Source organism: Polypterus senegalus, chromosome 4, assembly GCF_016835505.1.
Source record: "Polypterus senegalus isolate Bchr_013 chromosome 4, ASM1683550v1, whole genome shotgun sequence".
NCBI lineage: Eukaryota > Metazoa > Chordata > Cladistia > Polypteriformes > Polypteridae > Polypterus > Polypterus senegalus.
Window position 1 is genome coordinate 48431634 of NC_053157.1, and position 19803 is coordinate 48451436.

Here is a 19803-nt window from a genome sequence, read left to right on the forward strand (position 1 = left end):
GACAGGGACTCGTGCTTCACAGCACACACACACACACACACACACGCACACACACACACACACGCACACACACACGCACACACACACGCACAGTCACAATGCTGTAGTAAACAGTATACGCTCGTACGGATGTTGACTATATGAGTGAGGCACGCAGACTCAGATGGAGAATAGAAGATGATTGCCCTCAAGAGGGGGGAGAGAGAAGAGAGAGAGAGATGCGCGCAAGAGAGAACCATCAGCTCAGTTATGATCACATGACACTCAGCAGACAAAGTGTATCCATACTACTCGCATTGCAAGACATCGCTCGTTTATCAAGTCAAAATTTATTAAAAGAATTTAGCTCGCCTTGCAAAACACTCGTAAACTAAGTTACTTGCAAACCGAGGTTCCATTGTAGTACTGAAATATCAATTCTTGTGACATCCCTACTACTAACTCTGCACTACAGTGATCCCTCGCTATATCGCGCTTAGACTTTCGCGGCTTCACTCCATCGCGGATTTTAAATGTAAGCATATCTAAATATATATCACGGATTTTTGCTGCTTCGGATTTCTGCGGACAATGGGTCTTTTAATTTATGGTACATGCTTCCTCAGTTAGTTTGCCCAGTTGATTTCATACAAGGGACGCTATTGGCGGATGGCTGAGAAGCTACCCAATCAGAGCAAGTATTACATATTAAATAAAACTCCTCAATGATATATGATGTGCTTCCCGCGCAGTGCTTGATTGTTTGCATTTTCTGTCTCTCTCACTCTCTCTGCCTGAAGGAGGGGGTGTGAGCACAGGGGCTGTATGCACAGAGGCCGTTTGCCTAGAGGATACGGACCGGACACTCCTCTAAAAAAATGCCGCTTTATCGCGGTGTTTAGGCATACTTAAAGACACGTATTGATTTTTTGATTGTTTGCTTTTCTCTCGAGATCTCTCTCTGACATTCTCTGCTCCTGACAGCGCTCCTTTGAAGAGAAGATATGTTTGCATTCTTTTAATTGTGAGAAAGAACTGTCATCTGTCTTGTCATGGAGCACAGTTTAAACTTTTGACTAAAGGGAGTTATTTCATCTCTAGAGGGCTCTAATAATGTTAATAGTGTGGGAGAGTTTATAAGGGCATAAAATATATAAAAATAACCATACAAACATATGGTTTCTACTTCGTGGATTTTCATCTATCGCGGGGGATTCTGGAACACAACCCCCGCAATCGAGGAGGGATTACTGTATTACAGAAACAGGGTTTTTCACAGAATTTGGCATATTAAGTCTGCAGTTAGGAGTAAAGTTTGGAGCAAAAGTTCACAAATAGGGGAAAGAATCCAGGGTTAGGAACAAGGCAGAGTGCTTTACTGCACATTGTAGAGTGACAGCAGGGATTTTATTTCCTTCCGTTTACTTTGTATTTTATGTTCACACTTATTTGTTCCTCTCTAATTTATATCAGAAAAACCCTGGTTTTGTATACTTTATGCTTTATTCTGGGAGACCTGCGACTCATAACGGCACCCTTTTTTTACTAGATAATAACTTTCATTGCTTGAAATCTTATACTAATTTTTGGTTCATTATAATTTGCTTACTTAATTTCTTTTAAATGTAACTACTTTTGATTAACAATGAAACACGCATTTGCAACTATGTCCATTACAAAGAAATATTTACAAAAATTTATTAACCAAGCACAACTACAATTCCACTTAGCTTGTGAAAACAATTTGTACAATTTCTGAGAAAAGTAAAATATTTAAATATACAAATTCAAGGAGGAGAATTAAAAAGCTATTTGCCTACATTTCAAGTTTCACAATCAATATTGATTTCTACTTAAGAAAGCTGCTTTAGCAAAAATGTGCAACCTCTACTGCTCTACAGGTACAGTATGTACGGTAGCCAAAAAAAAAACAGCAATCTCACATTCTTTTTGGATGCAGTTTAAAAACAATTCAATTCAGTTAAAAAGATCAATTTTTTCTGAAAATTTTAAGGAAAGTTAATTTTATAATTATAAGCAAGCAATATCTATAGTGGCCTTCATTTTAAATGAAAGACTCAAGCAACTACTTCAGATTACTAAAGCAGACGATTAGGTTTTGATGATTTTGATATTTCTACTTTGTCCTCAGTTCCTTCTAAGGACCAATAGTATGAACCAAAAACAACAAATCCCTCAAAAGAATGTCTACTGATGGGAAGTGAAAGAAGTGCTGATCATTTCTAGTTCCATAGTCTGGAACATCAGAAATACCCATTTCCAGGTAAAATTCATCCTCATACACTGGGTATCTGACAGTGGATAACTTTAAAGGAAATGAACTCTCCACTTTGATTTTGCATGCCTCTACTGGTATTTCTTATACTTAGAATACCAAAAATTCAGGATAGAGAATAACACAACTACAAGTTTACCACTTTATAGAGACTGAGACTATTACAGAGTCCAAAAAAGCCCTGTACAGCTCCTTCCCTGAATTCTAATATATATGAACCATACATTTTAAAAGTATTATAACAAACAAAACTTACTGCCAAATATTCACATAACATTAGCAGCAGGAATTAGTATGAAGCTCTTTAACAATAATTTGTATAACATACAGATGCAGACTACTACTCTGGACCAAAATATATTACTCCTTAAATTAATAAGGCAGTATGTTTAAAGGCAACACTAGGACTAGAGCTTCAATCACTAATTAATAAAAGAAACCTACTACATGTTCTGTAATCTCAATTTTAACAACTGCTAGTTTTACAAGACATACTGAATACAATCAATAAGTCTTCTATAGCTGATATTAGCCCTGATTCCTGAATGTTCTTAAGACTTGCTGACCGATTTCAATTTAACCGTCAGAGATCCTTAAAGAAAAGAAATCAGTCTGTCTTTTGTATCATTCACAGAAAAGGAATGTTCTTAGTGTGTTACTAAAATAACCTCTAAGAAAGAAATTCTAGAGTCATAAACAAAACATAAGCCTTGTAAAATACAGTATTATTGATAACAGCTTTTTATTTACTTCTTAATAATGGCACCAGTTATGTTTATTTATATACTATCATAAGGACATTTTATTTGAAAGACTAACATTACATTTCATTTATATGCCTGTAATGCTCATGTGATGATAATTCATGGTATAATAGTTCGATTAACTGTTTTAGGTGAAAGGTGAAACTCAGAAAGAAAAAAAAAAAACGAAGTTGTTTTTCCTCTTTTTTTGGTTTAAATTTGTCAGATGACAAGAGAACACAGCTTGCTCTTAAGTTAAAGTTAAATTTTTGGCTGGACTGATAGTAATGAACTCTAAGTAGATCTTAGTGTTTGAGACATTTAACTCTGTCAATGAAGAACTGTAATATTAAGTCATTTAGTAAATATTTGAAATATAGGAAAAATAGTTAATTAATCGGTATCAAGAAGACTACTAACTTGCTTTCATTATAAACACATAGCCAAAGAACTGTCAATACCAAAAAATTTGTCCTATTAATTTTAAACGGGGAAAAATATGAAATTTTTTATAATGTTAGTTACATTTCCCATCTGTAAAGTATTTATCAAATAAGAGTGTAAGTTCTTATTATCAACATGTCCTTTCTCCAGTATTAACTGCTGACTAAGTCTGATCATTCAAATCAAAAAATTTAAGAAAAAAATTTTTGCAGTAGTTTTAAATAAAGCAATTTTTTAGTTCATATTTTTAAATGTTTAAGTAACAACATTCAAAAAAATCATGACTTCTACTGTGAATGTGCAATCTGCGACTACACTGTTGAGTTGCACTTCAGTAATCGGTTTCTTTTCTATCAAGAAGACTAATTTTAAAAGACAGTGGTACATCTTGCGTAATTTAAGGAAAAGTATAACACGAAGGAAACAGGTAGAGAAGGTAAAATTTACTTGTTCTGGGAAGAAGTGGTTCTTTTTTCCCCCCAAGCTAATGACATTAGAAAACTGGGTGTATGAGAAAAAACTGTGCACTGTCTATAACATGGTGAATTAATTATTGAAACAATTTAGGATTGCAAAGGACTGTATTTGGTTACTGGTGCTGGTTTGGTACTATACAAAGCTTATACACTACTGTTCAAAAGCTTTAGAACACCTTAGTTTTTTCAGTTTTCTTCAAATTTAATCAGTTGAAATTCAATGAACAACCTAAAATGGTGATAAGGTAAGTAGTAAGCAACCAGATGTTTAAATTTAAAGTTTATGTTAGCAAAAACTGAAAAAGGGAAACCAGAATATTACAAATGGGTCTTATTCAGTGAACAACTAATATGCTAAAACCTACAGATGTTCTGCAGCAATTAAAGAAAATGAAGCTGTGCAAGTTGAAACAAACAATTTGCACAGGTGTCCCAACTTCTGTTGATTACTTAAAAACACTTTGTTCATCGTAAACCAGAGTTGGAACACTATATACCCTAGAAAGGTGTAGATTTCAGTGATAAGGGCAAGAAAATGGCAATTAGCAAATAAAATGAGCTAGCCTATAATGAAGCAATGTTCATGTGCAAAAGCATTATACATTTTAATTCATGTATGGGTTATCAAGTTTTAAAAATATCTGGGCCAACACCTGACTTTTTGCATATTATCTATCAAAACATGACAATGTTGCCTCTGAAACAAATTACAGTTACAGTGATATGCTTTGATTGGTAACAATCAATCAATCAATCAACATTTATTTATATAGCACATTTTCATACAAAAAATGTAGCTCAAAGTGCTTTACAAAATGAAGAATAGAAAAATAGAAGACACAATAAAAAATAAACATAAGTCAACATTAATGAACATAGAATAAGTTGTTGATTGATTGATTGAATAATGAAATATTAAAGTACAAAAAATTTCATGAGTGGTATGATGCCACTACAGCTTACCTCCTATTCCAGAGTCCAGGTTTGACAGTGACTGCCCTGATGCTGGGCTTGTTGTAGCATTAGTGACATTACTTCCAGAAGTTGTGGAGATCTGAGTGCCTGTAGTAGCAGCCCAGGGATTTGGTAATGGATCTCGATTCTCTGTTTGGGATGGCTGATTACCACTAGCAGAATTGCTCACTAAGGATGCAAAAGGGTTTCCTCCAAACTTTTAAAAGAGGAAAAAAATTGCACTATTACATTAGTTGCAAAAATGTATTACATTAAAATTAGCACTAAATTTCTCTGAAATGGTAAGATGAAAATTTCTACTCATTACATATTTTTGACATAATGTTTCTTTTTCCCCTTGCACACTAAGTAGACAAATTTATTTCTGCCCAGTATGGAGGAGTAATTCTTAGCCAGATAGCTTCATGACCATCTGGGCTGAGACTTAATTCCTGACCTGAGGATGCTTTACAGAGTACTTCAGTCCCCTTGTTATAGGTTGATTAAGATGTTTGGTAATGAATGGTTGGAAAAATGTACCACAGTGAATGTTAAAGGTGCTGTACCTGGCCCCAGCCTATCAATTAATGATTTAGTCTGGGGGAAGCTAAATTATCCACAAGCTAGTAACATTTAGACTTTTTTTTTTTTTTTTGACAATAGACAGAAAATTATCAGGTGCTTGTAACTGCACGGTGTAATAACTCTTTAATTTACATGGTTTGGTGTTCTCTCTAAATTTGTGTATTGTAATTCTACTTAAGGTATAGACTTTATTTTGCAAGTTTTGTTCATTGTATTGTAGTGCTTCCACATAGAATTATTTTGTGTCATGTTTATCTGTTTGTCTTTCTGGCCAGCATGTATGAGCAGGGGATGGGTGAAATGACCTGTTCACATGTCCTTTAATAGAGGAATAGGTTCGCGACTGATAGTGCCTCCATGTAGGGCGGGATATCAGGGCTTGTACACATGCTTTCCAGAATTTTACAGAAATTTGGATAAATCTGTTTCCAAAATACAGAGAGACAAGAAAGAAACTCATACCTCATCAAAACAGATGAGTAACTGAGTTGGTTATAAAGAAAGTTGGGTCCACTAATTGACCATCTACCAAAATGAAAAACAGCAGTTGGCTTCTGAGCCAATATTTGTGAAGATCAATTCCGTGCAATGCTGAATTCATTAAGTGGACCACAGGTGAATTCCCCAAGATTTGAATGTTTGCCGCAGAACTGACTGCTAAGACAATTTACAACCAAACTCTGTTTCGCTCAGGGGCTGGATAATACATATCTATCACCATGGCTATAGTGTGAACTTTAGGAAAGGCTGGAGTTTGCAGTCTTTGTACACATGATTATTTACAGTACTGTGGCTGTTGTGTGTTCAATTGCACTGGGGAATAAGGTCAAAGCAATTAACATGTTGGCTTTGTTTTGAATCATATAAAATTTTCACAAGTGTTTACTAAATTTCTTTTAATTTGTTGACTGTTTTTATATATTCAAAAATTTGACTGTTTAAAGGGGAAGTGGACAGAATGGTGCTCTGTAAGGAGATTTTGGCTTTAACTTAGTCACCTTACTGATTAAGAAGGTGAAAGGAAGTAATCAACACAATTTTATCGTTCAGTGCTCACTTAATTACACAGTTTCAAACTGTACAGTATAGTGACACTTTACTAGCTGTGTGTATTTGTCAGTACATGCATTTTTCCACTGTACATTTGTCTGCACTTTATCCTGCATTCTTCTGCCACAGCTCCTGTAGGGTGTTAATGCTACAAACGTGAAGGGCAGTATTTTGTTTCAAACAGTAGTCCAGCTGGCTGAAAAAGATTTTTTATAATGTTACAATGATTATTTAAAAGAAAAAACTGACAAGATAGAGAGCAACAAAATGAAATTAAATTAAAAATAAAAGTGATGGTATGGGTTTGTATTTGCTTTCTTGGTGTCTGGTTCAAACATCTGGACATGGTGTCTGGCAAAAAAAAAAAAAAAAAAAAAAGTGATATGGAGAAAATATCTTTAAAGCTCAATTTTACCTGTTCCTGAGCGGCATTCAGCATTGGCTCCTGAATGTCTGTATACATTCTTCTCAATGCATTGTAGCCTCCTGGAATGCTTTCAAGGTTGCTTAGTGCTCGGTCCTGATTCCTCATCATCTCTTGCATCATGGCTGGATTTCTAGCTAGTTCCAGTGTCTATAAGGCAGAGGAAAAACAGTTGTGTAAACTGTATACAAGAGATAATTCCATTACAGTATTCATGCATTTTTATACATTACCTTACATAAAGTACAACTTGAGAAGTTTTTATAAGAAAATTCATTATGCAGGGCTAAGAAAAGGCTGCTAGCAGGACTTCTTAATTGTTGTATTTACATTAAAAAAACATTTAATGCACAAGTACCAGAGTGCCGTTATTATGCAACTTTATTACACAGAACATATAATTTGCTGGAGATACTGTGTACACTGTGAAATACAAAGTTTTACTACAAAACTGCTTAGTCATTCTTAATTCTTAAGGTATATTTATAAATATGAATTTTACTTATGCAATACATGTTTCCTACTAATATCATACTGTATGATACATAGAAAAATAATAAACATAGTAACCCTTTAAAATTGTCAACTACATTATCAAAACAGTATTTGTAAAGCAAAACACTCAATCATTAGAATTGCTGAACTTAATATTTGTGTGTTATAGTAGAAAGTAAGTAGGTTGACTCTTTTACTGCAAGTGCACTGCACAATCTTTTGCCAGTTTCATCTGATAACTGTAAAGGGTTGTTTTATGTCATACCTATTACAAGTAAAAGACGCCATCACTCATTAGATGCTCATAGATGAAAAATGTAAAACAAACACCAGTTTTCTCTATGTGCTTTCATCTTTCTCATTTCTTGTTTCATGTTTAAATTTTCCCAAAGTCCACTGGCAGAACAATAACTTTGAATTCCTCAGTTGTCATACGCCAACAAAGATGCTCATAGTCAGAAATAACTTTAAGCTTTAATATTGTGAATACATACATCTGACACCAGCAGAGTCTGAAAGCCTGAAATCTTTTTTTTAAAATCACAAATAGTACAGTCGTGGCCAAACATTTTGAGAATGACGCAAATATTGGTTTTCACAAAGTTTGCTGCTTCAGTGTTTTAGATTTTTTTGTCAGATGTGCCCATGGTATACCGAAGTTTAATTACAAGCATTTCATAAGTTTCAAAGGCTTTTATTGACAATTGCATCAAGTTTATGCAGAGACAATATTTGATGGCCCTTCTTTTTCCAAGACCTCTGCAATTCATCCTGGCATGCTGTCAATCAACTTCTAGGCCAAATCCTGACTGATGGCAGCCCATTCTTGCATAATCATTGCCTGGAGTTTGTCAGAATTTGTGGGTTTTTGTTTGTCCACCCACCTCTTGAGGATTGACCACAAGTTCTCAATGGGATTAAGGTCTGGGGAGTTTCCTCTTCCACTCTTTCTTTATTGAAAAATAAATTCCAAAATTAGCTTGTAGGAGCAGAGTTATTTCAAATAGACACAGACAGTCATTACATGCACAGACAAATATGAAAATATTTTTATTGTACATTTTCCCCAAACTCATCTGCAACACTACATTTATAAAATTTCATTGCAAGAAAGCTTCCTGAATTAAAAATGGTGTTATAGAAAGAAATCTCCCTTTCTGCAGGTTATGTTAAACTGGTATGTAGTGAAAACATATACTTTTAATAACATTAAGGTTTTATGATTTGTACAGTGTTCTTTAAAAGACACACAGTTCAGTTTCCAAAATAATGCCATCCTTGAAAATTTTCCTTTTATTCCACAGCTATACTTTCTTTTTGCTCTTAGAGCTGAAGGTTTACAGCCACTCCACCCACGATTCAGCAATCAAAAAGGCATCCCTCTCAGTTTTGATGGTTGAAACTGACAGTTTAAGATTCAAGGCATATTTCATGCTGCATGCGGTGTCACTGAAACAAATAAATACTAAATATATAAAAAAAAAGGCAATAAAAACATTTTTGAAATATTTAATTACTTACAATCACATATATTATTTTTATTTATCAAATTTCACATAACATTTACTTATTTTTGTTCAAAATATTCCTCCATAGGAAACCTGTTCTCTACCCATCTTTTGTTGCACTAAACTGAATTTTTACTGGTTTTAAAGTCAAGTCCAGCATGCTCTATTGTTTTCCTAGCAGCACTGTCTTTTTTTTTTTTTATTTATTATTAGCCTATGCTTTGTCTGATTTACTTTAAAATTTGTTAGGTATTTTACCTTAATTATTAATGTACAAGCCCATCTTAAGTTTGCCAGTGAACATCCGGGCCTATACATGTGCCTTTTTGAGAAGGGGGACCTTGCTGGCACTGCAAGATTTCAATCCATTAAAGCCTAGTGTGTTACCAGTGGTGTTCTGGGTGACTGTGGACCCAGCTGCCTTCAGATCATTAACAAGATCTTCCCGTGTAGCTTTGGGCTGATCCCCCCCACCTTTCTTATGATCATCCTCACTCCATAAGGCAAGATCTTGCATGGAGCTCTATACCGAAGGCCATTGATGGTCATTTTATATTTCTTCCATTTCCAAATAGTCCCTGTCACCTTCTCACCAATCTTCTTGTTTATGGTATTGTAGCCCATTCCAGCCTTGTGCAGGTCTAGAATCTTGTCCCTGATGTCCATTTGACAGCTCTTTGGTCTTGCCCATGGTGGTGGAAAGGTTGGAATGGAAGAAATTGATTCTGTGGACAAATGTTCTTTATACACATACCGAGTTGAGATCAGGAGTATCTGTAATTGACTGACATATTGTAACCTGTGAGCCACATAGGCACACAGCCAATCTGTGCGTGCCGGAATTCTGCCTTGGTTGTAGGGGATCAAATACTTCTTTCTCTCAATGACATGCAAATCAATTTATAACTTTTATGTAATGCGCTTTTTTCAGTATTTTAGGCTGATTTTCTGTCTCTCTCCATTAAAACGAAACTACCATAAAATTAGTGACTGTTCACTTCTTTGTATGCGAGCACACATACGTATTTGATCCCCTGTTGAATTTATTTCACCCACTGTACTTCAAGTAATAGCAGCGGCACAGTTGCACAGTAGTAGCGCTTCTTCCCCACAACAACTAGAAGACCAACATCCAAGGTCCAGGCACTACCTCTCAGGAGTTTGCATGTATTCTCCTTGTCTGTATTTCCTACAGACGCAGGTAAGGTAAATCGGCAATGCTATATTGGCCCCTGATATGTGTGTGTTTGTGTGTATGTGTGAGAGAATGTTCACCATAAAATCAGGCAACACCCTGTCCACTGTGGTTCTGCCTTGATGCATGCTGGAACGTGAATGGAATTCAGGCAATGTGTGTTAAGTCGCAGACTGTGCCCTAAAACAATATGTTGTCAAAGGTACTCGGATAACTAAAATGTGCATTTCTGAAGAGACTCTTTAAAAAGGAAATTTTACAACAACAAAAGGCAAATCAGAAAAAAAAATTTTTTTTCATTTTTTTAATTGGAAAAAAAAAAACAAAAAAACAAAAAAAAAAACAAACAGTCTTTGCATACTTAAATGCTTAACAGTTCTAGCATAAAACAGCTATAAATCAGAGCTCCTGGGTACACCAGTGACTCACAATGCCATTTGATCCAAGACAAAGAAGTACAGGTTGGGAAATCTGCCCCAAAATGTTCTGTAAATGGAGCTTCGTAACATGATCAACTAGTCAATTTGCAATTAACTGATTAGACACACCTACTTCATTTAAATCTTAACAAAAGGTTCACTGCCACTCTATAGCCAGTGTCCGCTTTTACAAAATCACAAACAATGAATATAGTTAACAAAGTTATTTTATAACTATGTATTTCAATTTGATGAACAGACAAACAGTATTCTTAATTATACAATTTCTGATTTTTTTTTTACATTACTTCCCATTTATTTTTATGTGCATATGGGCTTTTTGCTTTTTTTTTTTGGATAAACATTTAGGATGGAGAATTTTTCATTCCTCTATATTTTTTGGAATAGGTTAAGGGGTCAATTCAGTGTGGTTACAGATTTAGGTTTGAAAATAGACATTTCAAGCCTGATAATAAAGCAATTTATTTGAGCCAAATTGTTACTGGATTTAGTGAACTATAGCATGTAATAATACTTGGAGAGCCTTGAAAAAGCATTCTGATATGTCACCAATTCACTGATGTTACTGATTAACTCATCTTACAATGACATTTGATTCTCTTATGATGTATTTATTTTAATTTCTTTTAATGAGACATTGTTTCAAGCTAGATAAATGACTAACACTCTTTGATGAATTCAAAAAAACTGCTTAGCAACAAAACATCCACCTCAGTTGCACTCATGCTAAAATTGATTCCACTTATCAGCATGAAAGCTTAAGGGAAACACTTAGTGAGAAATGTGTAATTCAGTAATTCTATGACTAAGACGCTGAAAACATATGAAGACAATTTCAAAACAACACATTCCAGAGATGAAATGCATAAGAGTAGTAACATTTTTATGCAACACAATAAACTGTATATGACATAACAATAAGAGTAAACATGAAAAACACAGAGCACTTACTTGTCTCATTATATCCGGATTATTTAGCATATGATTAATCTCTGGATTCCGCTGAATGAGCTGCTGCATCTGGGGGTTTGCCATGATCAATTGTCTCATTAAGTCTGGATTGGACAGCATACTCTGAACAAAGGGGTTCTCCATAATCTGGGCCATCATTTCAGGGTTCGACATTAGCTGGCGTTGCATTTGAGACTGCAGTTCTGAAAAGTTTGCAGAATTCATTCCAAGACCAGTGAAACCTGCCAAATTGCCAAGACCACCTAGAAAAGACAGTGTTTTTTCTTAAAAAATAGCAATACTTACATTATTGTGTGAAAAACAATAAATAATGTAAAAACTGATAAAGTGGTGGTTCCCACTGACAAGTAAGATGAAAACAGCTGAAAGCTCGGAGATTGATAAAAGATGTCCTTTTGTTTATATGTTCTCACAGGAAATGTTCTACTTTGAGGGAGAGATGCCCAGAAGCAATTTTTTTGATATTCATTCACATCACTCATAAGGTTATGTTAACTGCATTAAAGACATCAGCACTCTAAGTATTTTTGAACTGGCCACTGCATAGTTACAGTACCTGTCAGTGCTGTTGATTCCCGAAGTACTTTGTAAAGAAGAATGCTTGTTCCAAGTTGGTGTTATGGTTTTGTCATTACAATGGTTCAATAATTCAATGGCAGGAGTAAAACTTTTATTTTCTTAAAACTCTCTCTTAATTTAGCCCATTGAAAATGAAGTGAAATTGGAGGAGCTGCTGTAGATTTTTGCATTAATTCATCACAGTGGCAGCCTGAAGCCTTAAGGCAAAATAAGAGACTGCCAAGTGATCTACTGGTTAGAGTTGTTGTAAGTTATATGGGTGAGCTTGTCTGTGTGTGCAAGAGCAGAAAATAAATGTGCGCTCACCCAGAACACAATGCATATAATGCTACTGAAAAACAAACGTGGATGCTTTAGACCAATCAAACAGAATACAGGCTTCTCTGTCTGGTGTCTCCTATTTGATGTACAGCAACACAATGGAAAGAGAAAAAAAACAAAGGGATAAGATTGTGGATGAACTTATCATATCTGGAAAATAATAATACAGGTAATTAGCTGCCAGAATGCTGCAAACTCAAAATAATTTGTACATTTCAAAATGTGCTATTTTACGGAGCTGTGAAATTTCTCATCCCTTGCAATTACCAGTTATGTAATCTGACACTATGAAAATAGCAAGATCCAGAAACTTCATTCATTAAGTTTGACATGCTATTTCACTAGAAGTCACATAATGTGCCATAGGACTTATCAAATTTCTCCAATACACACACTCTTTGGCACCTACTCCATGCTAACTCATCATTTTCTCCAACTTCTGCCCTTCAATAACACTGCCTGTTCCGTTGTGGTGCCAATTATCAATTATAATTATTACATTTTGCAAATTATGACATTACAGATTGTGTATTGAGAAGGAAAATTAAGAAACATTATGAAAAATCATGCATATCCATATTTAAAATTTTATGTGTATTTTTTTTTCTTAAATCTGTCTTTTGGTACCAAAATATCTATCTATCTTTCGTGCATTATGATATACTACATGGTTGAATGATTTTTGACACGAGTGCACAGATATTTTCATTTTGTAGCTGTTTGAGTATAAAGTCTAAATGTAATACATAAAGAAATACAGAAAATCTGAATAGAGTAGCTCAAATATAACCCAATTATTTGACCTGTGAAATTATAACAAAAATAATTACTACTGAGAATAAAACATTAAACAGGAGATTTTTTTTCACATTACCACAAAATCCTCTGGTCTAATGGAAATTGAGCATGCAGGGAAGAATAAATATTATCTAAGTTAGCTCAATATCTAAACCGTGGATACCTAGTACCTAAAATAAAGTTGAGAAAAACAATATATAGGTATTTTAAAAGAAAGTTTAACAATAATTTACTGAGTAAAAATCATGCAACTCTTTGCAAAAATAAAAACACACAAGCTATTTCCAAGAGTAAAATAGGATCTTTACCAAAAGTTTAACTTGTTAAATCTATTTAAAAAAAAAAAAACTCTCTTTCATTTAAAGCTGCTTTAGCATGGAACTCCAAAAGGTGTGTACACTTTTTATAGTACAGCAGGCAAATACCTTGGATAGAGACAATAAAAAATACTTTAACTCCCTTTGTCATTCCAAACAAACACATCTTTCAAAGTATACTTATTACAATGCAGTAATGATCCTTACCCAGACCTAAACTGCTACTGGAACCAGGTGTACTTGAAGTAGATGTAGTTCTGGGTTCTGCAGAAGCAGTTGTATTAATGCTAGTAGAATTGCTAGAAGACTGTTCCTGTGACCTTAAAAAAAAAAAAAAAAAAAGATACAAAGAACAAAAACATATATCCATTTATAAAATGCATTTATTCAATTGAAAAGAACAAAAAAATAGGCTGCCAATAACAAATGTTTACAAGGTTCTCTTGCAAATTAACACAACATTAAAATACTGTTTAAAATTAAGAGTAATTAAATTGCACTCTTCAGTAATGTGGGATTGTAATTAAAGATGATAGTAATGTAACAGAAACCTCTAAGATGATAACAGGTATAAGAAAGGTTTTCTTTAACTTTGATATACATCGAGTTTAGTTAAAGCTGGAAAACATACTAGGAATCTGCCATCTACAAGTAAGTTTAAAACGATTCCACGTATACTGTAATATTGGTCTGCAGAAAATAAAGCTATTCAGGCAGATGACATTATATTAAGTACAAAGTCTGATCTTCGTACTGGAATTTAAAAAATAAAACATTCCCTATTCCCTTAGTCAAAGCAACACTGAATGTCTTCATCTTATTCCAAAAATCAAGAAATATTGGCTATGATGGAGTAGACAATTGTCCAGGATGTTTGCAGGTTTTGGTCCTGAGCAGCCAAGACAGGCTCTGGTTTGCCACATCTCTCAGCTAAATTAAGCAGGTTCAAGAATAGATCTATACTGATGGGGAAAAAAGAATTCTGGAATGAGAAAATTCTAGTTATAATTTTTGTACATTCACAAAAAATGTCAGTTTTGTTTTTACCCCTCTGATCAGTAATAGTTTCTACAGTGAAGCAGGAAAACCTGCCAAATCCACAAATGCTTGTTAGGTGTTTGTATGCAATGGACAGACAGACAGGGTGAAGCCGGGAAAGAGACAGACAGGGGTGCAAAATCTTGGGGCACCAGGCTTAATTAAAACAGAACACAGAAATAAAGGTGCCAAATGAAAAAAACAGGCAACTACTGCCTCTGTAATTCTAGCAGCCACAAGCTCTCCCTCTCAGTGATTGCAATGGTCCAAAAAAGATTAATTCCATTTGCTGGAATCCAAGTATATAAAGATCTGTGCCTGAAAGGGGCGTGTGTTTGTTACTGTGTTCACCAGGGGTGGGTTTAGGTGATGTTTCCAGGAAAGTGCTCTAAAGTGCAGAAGAGAAACTGTTAGCGTTAGTGCCCCCTATTGAAGTGGGGTGGTATTACCAGGCTTTCCTGAGCCATCAAAATGTTGCATGCTTGACAATGGGTAGATGGATAATACTTTATTTGTACTATATGTTTCTTCAAATTTAATCATTTCAAATGCCAGAGGTTTAAATTTATATATATATATATATATATATATACATATATACACACACACTAATAAAAGGCAAAGCCCTCACTCACTCACTCATCACTAATTCTCCAACTTCCCGTGTGGGTGGAAGGCTGAAATTTGGCAGGTTCATTCCTTACAGCTTCCTTACAAAAGTTGGGCAGGTTTTATATCGAAATTCTACGCGTAATGGTCATAACTGGAAGCAGCTTTTCTCCATTTACTGTAATGGAGATGAGCTTCAACGCCGTGGGGAGTTTCGTGTGACATCATCACGCCTCCCACGTAATTACGCAGTACATAGAAAACCAGGAAGACCTAAAAAAAGCGCTGAAGAAAACATGCATGATATAATTGAGAAGGCAGCGAAACAATAAGAAGCGAGCGAGTGACATATACAACCATATTCATGACTTCTGCTACTTCGGAAACAAAGCACGATGTAAACCTACACTTTAAATTAAGTTCATAGACAGGCTGCTGCTGGCGTTTGTAATTTAGTGCCTGCCCATATAAGGCCGTCCGTCAGCGGCAATCCAATAGCAAACTCCCACTAAATATTCACGGGTTAAGGACTGTGCTTATGCAGAGGAAGATGAGATGGTCAGGGTGGTGTTTGGTACAAACTCAGCGAAACTGCGAGAGAAAGTTTTAACACTAGAATTACCAGAGCCTACGAAAAAACTCGTAATTCCGTCCCACCTTAAACTGCTTCTTAAATCCCTTCACACCTCTCCGCCAGCGTCCTTTGTCTTCTAAATGTGCTGATAAAGAGAAGCCGGCTATTCCATCCCCCCACCAATTTAGAGCGTGCACGAACTTCTCTCAGCTCATGCCTTGATTGAGTATCTGGGAGTGAAGTGGAGTTTTAGAGTGAAATAATAGATCGTTGTTTGGAACACACGCATTTCATGTCTGTTCCGTTTCTACAGTAATCTGTGTCAACACATTGTTAAAACAGAAACGTTTTTTATATTCTACTAGTAGATGACAAAATGTAGGCATAAACTATATAATGTATGAAGCCTGAAGTCCAAATAGCAAAGAAACATTTTCACAAGAATAACACAATTGCACTTTTATTCAAACATATAACTGCAGAAACAAAAAGCCGCCTTAACATGCGACATTGACACCAGTTTACTGTAACTGACTCCGTGGCTCAATAGACTCAGCCCCCACTTGGGAATCAAGGGGTCGCGGGTTCGATCCTACGCCCCTCCGTTTTGAGAAGTAAACTGCTCTTGTCTTACTGTTTTAGAATAAAAGCATACATTTGATTTCAGTCTGTAACAGCCGGTGCAGTTTATGATCCTTGTAAAGGTTAGCTTTTTTTTTTATTCACTTTTCACTCTCTCAGTCGCGTTCAGAATCAATCCATACAACCCCATCTGACACGGCTGTTTTCACTAAAGACGCGCTATAGCTCTGCAGTGTACCACGATGCATACTAAGCACAATCACCCCCCACCCGGTTCTGACACACAAGCGCTGGCGAAGCTGCCTTCTTCGATCTCACCGTCACTTGCTTTTCGTTTTATTGAGTGTTCCTGCCAGTCCCGCATGTTGCTGTATGCTTTTTCTTTTGTACTACAGGACATGCAGAGGAAAGAATGGTAAAGACCAGTAACCGGCTATATGCAATCATCAGACACTCCCCATCTGCCCGTGTCGTTCAAGCACAGGAACATATATTGGTGTAAAAGTATAACAAAAGTGCACTTTTATTCAAGTGCACTTTTTCCATCGCCTTTTCCTGTAAGAAGCAGTGTACACACTTCTCTCTATGCTGTGGTTTCTATTACACACCTGAAAGAAAGAGACAATATATGTGAAAATATAATCGCACTAATGCAATATTATTTGAAAGCGAACAGCGTCAGATCGGGTGTGAATTTATGCAGGAACTGGAAATTCTCTGATCGGGACCTTCCCCAGGAAAGAAGGTACAGTGTCAGGTGCTCATTCAGTGTAATAGAAACCATAGCACAGAGAGGTGTGTACACTGCAACAAGTACACGTGTCGTAAATGTAGGAAGACGGTCCTTGGGTGTGTGGGAACTGTTAATATTTGAATGTGATGATTTCATATAGCACGGAATGAAAATCTGCACTTCTTAGCATTGCACCATGCAAGATGTCGTATCAATCGCCTACTGTAACTTGCTTTCTTTTTTCTTGGTTATACAGGTAGTTTTGAATAAAAGTGCACTTGTTTTGTTTGCAAAATGAAGTGTCTGCGTGCACTTTTCGTGGCATTACACGTGTATTTTTTGAGCATGCCCGTTTGAGCAGTATAAAAGTATTGAAAAGTATAACAAAACAACGGGCAGATGGGGAGTGTCTGATGATTGCATATAGCGCCGAACTTACTGCTCTTTACTATTCTCTCCTCTGCGTGCCCTCGAGTACAAAAAAACAGAATACAGGCGCTATAGCTCTGCGTTGTACCACGATGCATACTAACGCCCCCACCGGTTCTGACACACAGGCGCTGGCGAAGCTGCCTTCTTCGTATCTCACCGTCACTTGATTTTCTTTTTATTCAGTTTTATTGAGTGTTCCTGCCAGTCCCGCATGTTGCTGTATGCTGGATAGAGAGAAGTGTGTACACTGCTTCTTACAGGAAAAGGCGATGGAAAAAGTGCACTTTTGTTATACTTTTACACCAATATATGTTCCTGTGCTTGAGCGACACGGGCAGATGGGGAGTGTCTGATGATTGCATATAGCGCGAAGTTACTGGTCTTTACCATTCTTTCCTCTGCATGTCCTGTAGTACAAAAGAAAAAGCATACAGCAACATGCGGGACTGGCAGGAACACTCAATAAAGCGAAAAGCAAGTGACGGTGAGATACGAAGGCAGCTTCGCCAGCGTTGTGTGTCAGAACCGGGGTGATTGTGCGTTAGTATGCATCGTGGTACACTGCAGAGTTATAGCGCGTCTTTAGTGAAAACAGCCGTGTCAGATGGGGTTGTATGGATTGATTCTGAACGACTGAGAGAGTGAAAAGTGAATAAAATAAAAAAAAGCTAACCTTTACAAGTATCATAAACTGCACCGGCTGTCACAGACTGAAATCAAAAGTATGCTTTTATTCTAAAACAGTAAGACAAGAGCAGTTTACTTCTCAAAACGGAGGGGCGCAGGATCGAACCCACGACCCCTTGATTCCCAAGCGGGGCTGAGTCTATTGAGCCACGGAGTCAGTTACAGTAAACTGGTGTCAATGTCGCATGTTAAGGCGGCTTTTTGTTTCTGCAGTTATATGTTTGAATAAAAGTGCAATTGTGTTATTCTTGTGAAAATGTTTCTTTGCTATTTGGACTTCAGGCTTCATACATTATATAGTTTATGCCTACATTTTGTCATCTACTACTAGAATATAAAAAAGTTTCTGTTTTAACAATGTGTTGACACAGATTACTGTAGAAACGGAACAGACATGAAATGCGTGTGTTCCAAACAACGATCTATTATTTCCACTCTAAAACTCCACTTCACTCCCAGATACTCAATCAAGGCATGAGCTGAGAGAAGTTCGTGCACGTTCTAAATTGCTGGGGGGATGGAATAGCCGGCTTCTCTTTATCAGCACATTTAGAAGACAAAGGACGCTGGCGGAGAGGTGTGAAGGGATTTAAGAAGCAGTTTAAGGTGGGACGGAATTACGAGTTTTTTCGTAGACTCTGGTAATTCTAGTGTTAAGTGCCAGGACTAAGGTAACATTAAATACAGCCATGTACATAGCACGAGATGGCACCAGCACAGCTGGGAAACTTCGATGCATGTACACTGAGCGGCTCACGTGAACTGACGCAGTGCACAGATAAAAAGCAACAGTTCCAAAGAGCACTGAACAAAACCGAATTACACAATTGAAAAGGCAGCAAAAAATATGAAGCGTTTGATACATACAAGCATATTCAAAAATCCAAAACAAAGCACACGTTGGAAAAAGTCAATGTCCCGCTAAAGGAAGACAGTGTAAAAAAAAACCGTGCATGCAGTGTGTATGTATATATATATATAACCCGATCTACATACTCGAATAATGGATACTTTATTCGCCATCAATGATTGTTTTGGTAAAGCCATACTCAGTGTATTCATTAGATGAGCGGTAAAAAGTAAGAGCGAGGAAGGATGACTTATTGAGGCATGCAGGCTGTAGTGCGTCAACTCTATCTGAATTGCGATCACATTTGAAAAATATATCTTTTCAAGTTCTATTTAGTCCATATGTGTCAAACTCAAGGGCGCGGGCCACATCCGCCCGGCGTGTAATTATATCCGCCCGAGATCATTTTATATACTGTATTATTGTTATTAAAGCCCGGGTATATGAAGCGATGGTAACACAATAAACTACAGATCCCATAATGCAGCGCTTCAGCTGCCTTGCCGAACACTTACCGAGTTAATCAAGTTATTGCGAAGCTAGCTCACACGATGCTGAAGAGAAAAGTTGATTCTGAAAATAGAGCCTTTAAAAACCGATGGGAGGCTGAGTATATGTTTACTAAACCCGTGTGTCTCATTTGTGGAGCTAATGTGGCTGTAATTACAGAATTTAATCTAAGACGGCACTATGAGACAAAACATCAGGTTAACCTGAATGCA

At 36.3% G+C, this 19803-nt stretch overlaps 1 protein-coding gene across 3 annotated transcripts in view; it reads right to left on the reverse strand.

Moving 5' to 3' along the window:
- The window catches only part of LOC120527316 (ubiquilin-1-like), a 67343-nt gene that overhangs the window by 30689 nt on the left and 16851 nt on the right, over window positions 1-19803 (reverse strand). For all 3 annotated transcript variants that reach the window (XM_039750581.1, XM_039750580.1, XM_039750582.1), the window contains exons 3-6: window positions 13784-13896; window positions 11541-11803; window positions 6943-7101; window positions 4902-5109 (exon numbers count right to left, since the gene is read on the reverse strand). In XM_039750581.1, the coding sequence (XP_039606515.1) occupies window positions 4902-5109; window positions 6943-7101; window positions 11541-11803; window positions 13784-13896 (743 nt within the window). The remainder of the gene's footprint in view (window positions 1-4901; window positions 5110-6942; window positions 7102-11540; window positions 11804-13783; window positions 13897-19803) is intronic.